This window comes from Cicer arietinum, chromosome 3 (assembly GCF_000331145.2).
Source record: "Cicer arietinum cultivar CDC Frontier isolate Library 1 chromosome 3, Cicar.CDCFrontier_v2.0, whole genome shotgun sequence".
NCBI classification, from domain to species: Eukaryota; Viridiplantae; Streptophyta; class Magnoliopsida; order Fabales; family Fabaceae; genus Cicer; species Cicer arietinum.
The window spans coordinates 5942242-5944837 of record NC_021162.2 but is presented as its reverse complement, the minus strand read 5'-3'; the positions used below and the strand labels follow the sequence as shown (position 1 = coordinate 5944837).

The following is a 2596-nucleotide window of genomic DNA, read 5'->3' as shown; positions in this document are numbered from 1 at the left end:
AGGTCATTTAGGTGGACATCAACAAGATGTATTATTTTTTTGTTAATTTAATATATTTTGATGTATTAATAATTATATTAATAAATTTATTTTAATGTATTAATATAATTTTCTTATTATTATTATTAAAATTATTATTATTATTATGTTTCTTATTATTATAATTATTAAAATTTATAATATTATTAAATTTATTATTATTATGTTTTATAATTGTATTTTGAATTTTTAAATATTTTAATTATTTTTAAATTATTCAATAATAATAAACATAATTAATAATAAATACAAATATTCATTAAATGACAAAAAAGAAAAAGAATAATAAACATAAATTTAATAATATTATAAATTTTAATAATTAAAATAAAAATAATAATTAAAAGAATAATAGTTTTAATAATAAAAAGAAAATTATATTAATAAAATAAAATAAAATATATTAAATCAAAAGAAAAAATACAATAAAAAAAGAAATTATATTTGATTATTATTATTATTATTATTATTATTATTATTATTATTATTTTTCTTTTTATTATAATTATTAAAATTTATAATATTATTAAATTTATTATTATTATTTTTCATAATAGTATTTTGAATTTTTAAATATTTTTATTATTTTTAATTTATTCAATAATAATAAACATAATTAATAATAAATACAAATATTCATTAAATGGCAAAAAAGAAAAAGAATAATAAACATAAATTTAATAATATTATAAATTTTAATAGTTATAATAATAATAATAATTTTAATAATAAAAAGAAAATTATATTTATTATTATTATTATTATTTTCATTAATTTTTATTTATTAGATAAGAAAAGTAGGAGGGAGTTGTGATAATAATGTGCATGGAGGAAGTTGTTATAATAATTTGCCAAAACAAACAAAAAGGAGAATGTTGTTATAATAACCTGTCAAAATAAATAACGTGTTCATGATATATTGCTATGTATTTTCTTAACAACTTCCTCTTGTTTAACTGCATTTTTTTTTCTTCAGTTTATTAAATAATCAATAACTCAATTGTTAACAAAATAATATCAACGTCCTCCTATTTGTTTGTTTTGACAAATTATTATAACAACTTCCTCCATTTTTGCACATTATTATAACAACTCCTTCCTACTTTTCTTATCTAATAAATAAAAATTAATGAAAATAAAAATAATAATAATAATCAAATATAATTTCTTTTTTTTAATTATATTTTTTCTTCTTTTAATTTAATTTATTTTTATTTTATTAATATAATTTTCTTTTTTATTATTAAATTATTATTCTTTTTATTATTTTATTATTATTATTTTAATATATTATTATTATTATTATTATTATTATTTATTAATGTATTATAATTATTATTGTTATTTATTAATGTATTATTTGATATAATTATTTATGGATTTAATTATTTATTAATATATTGACCATTAACTACTTTATAATATATATACACACTTTCCCTCCACACACAAAAAAATAGTCAAAAAAGTATGTTATCAAAATCTGATATATATTTTATTACAAGTGAGTGTATATATAAGAAGAGAATTGAGTGAGGCTAACTCACACTAGCACAGTTTGAAAAGATAACAGTTAACAATAACAATAGAAGAATGATGAAGGTTCAAATTCAATCCCTTGGTGTTCTAATGGTTGTTTTGTTGGCATCTACAGCAACAGGGAATATAATTTTGCCAAGCGTTTTCTTACCTATCAAAGACGTGAACAACCCAAAATTGGCATATTTAGGAAATTTCGCCGTTACGGAGCATGACAAGCAAACTGGTAAGCAGTTGAAGTTCGAGAAAATCCTCAAAGCTGAATATTATTTTCCAGATAACGTCCACCAATTCTACCTCATATTTTCTGCCACCAACGCTTCCACAATTTCAAATAAATATGATGCCCTTGTAATTGAGAATGAATCAAATCACTCCAGGAAGCTTGGTGCCTTTGAACCTTATCTTCATTAAATTATTCAATAATCTTCTATGGCTTCTAATTATACCAATAAATAATATCTCAATTTGGTATTCATGAATAAAATAAATGTTTAGTCATTCATCGAGTAAATTCATTATTTTATCCTATAAATCAATCCCTATATCAAAATTTTGTTTTTAGGGTGCAAATTATCTATACTTCGAATCACCAAATCAAAGAACATCAGGATCACAACAATAATTTCATACACATAAAAAATAGTAATTCCATAATAATTAACTCACATAATTGTGAGGTGATAAAGTTGAATTCGAAACAAGACGTCCAACTTAATAATATTGACATTTGTCTGTTAAGTTAGTACTTATGAATAATTGCAAAGACTAATATTGACAAAGCGACATCTTTTACGAATAAATATTTTTCATTTTTATGAAAATTGAGATTGAGATTAAAATGTTTCAATTTAAACTCCAAGTATTTTGTTTATAGATGTGAAAAATATTAGTTTTCGATTCACATTATATTGGTATGAGTTTTGCTGGTGTCTTTTAAAGGAGATAAGATAATATCTAACGGTAACCAAATACGTTCCTTTCGCCATTTCTTCGTGCATTGTGTAGTTAAGTAAAA

General features: G+C 19.4%; 1 protein-coding gene across 1 annotated transcript; it reads left to right on the top strand.

The window, feature by feature from the left end:
• Positions 1-1632: 1632 nt before the first annotated feature.
• Positions 1633-1992, top strand: LOC101489374 (cysteine proteinase inhibitor 6-like). Its single transcript, XM_004491859.1, has one exon. It carries the CDS (start codon positions 1633-1635, stop codon positions 1990-1992), a length of 360 nt encoding a protein of 119 aa, XP_004491916.1.
• The last annotated feature ends 604 nt before the right edge of the window (positions 1993-2596 follow it).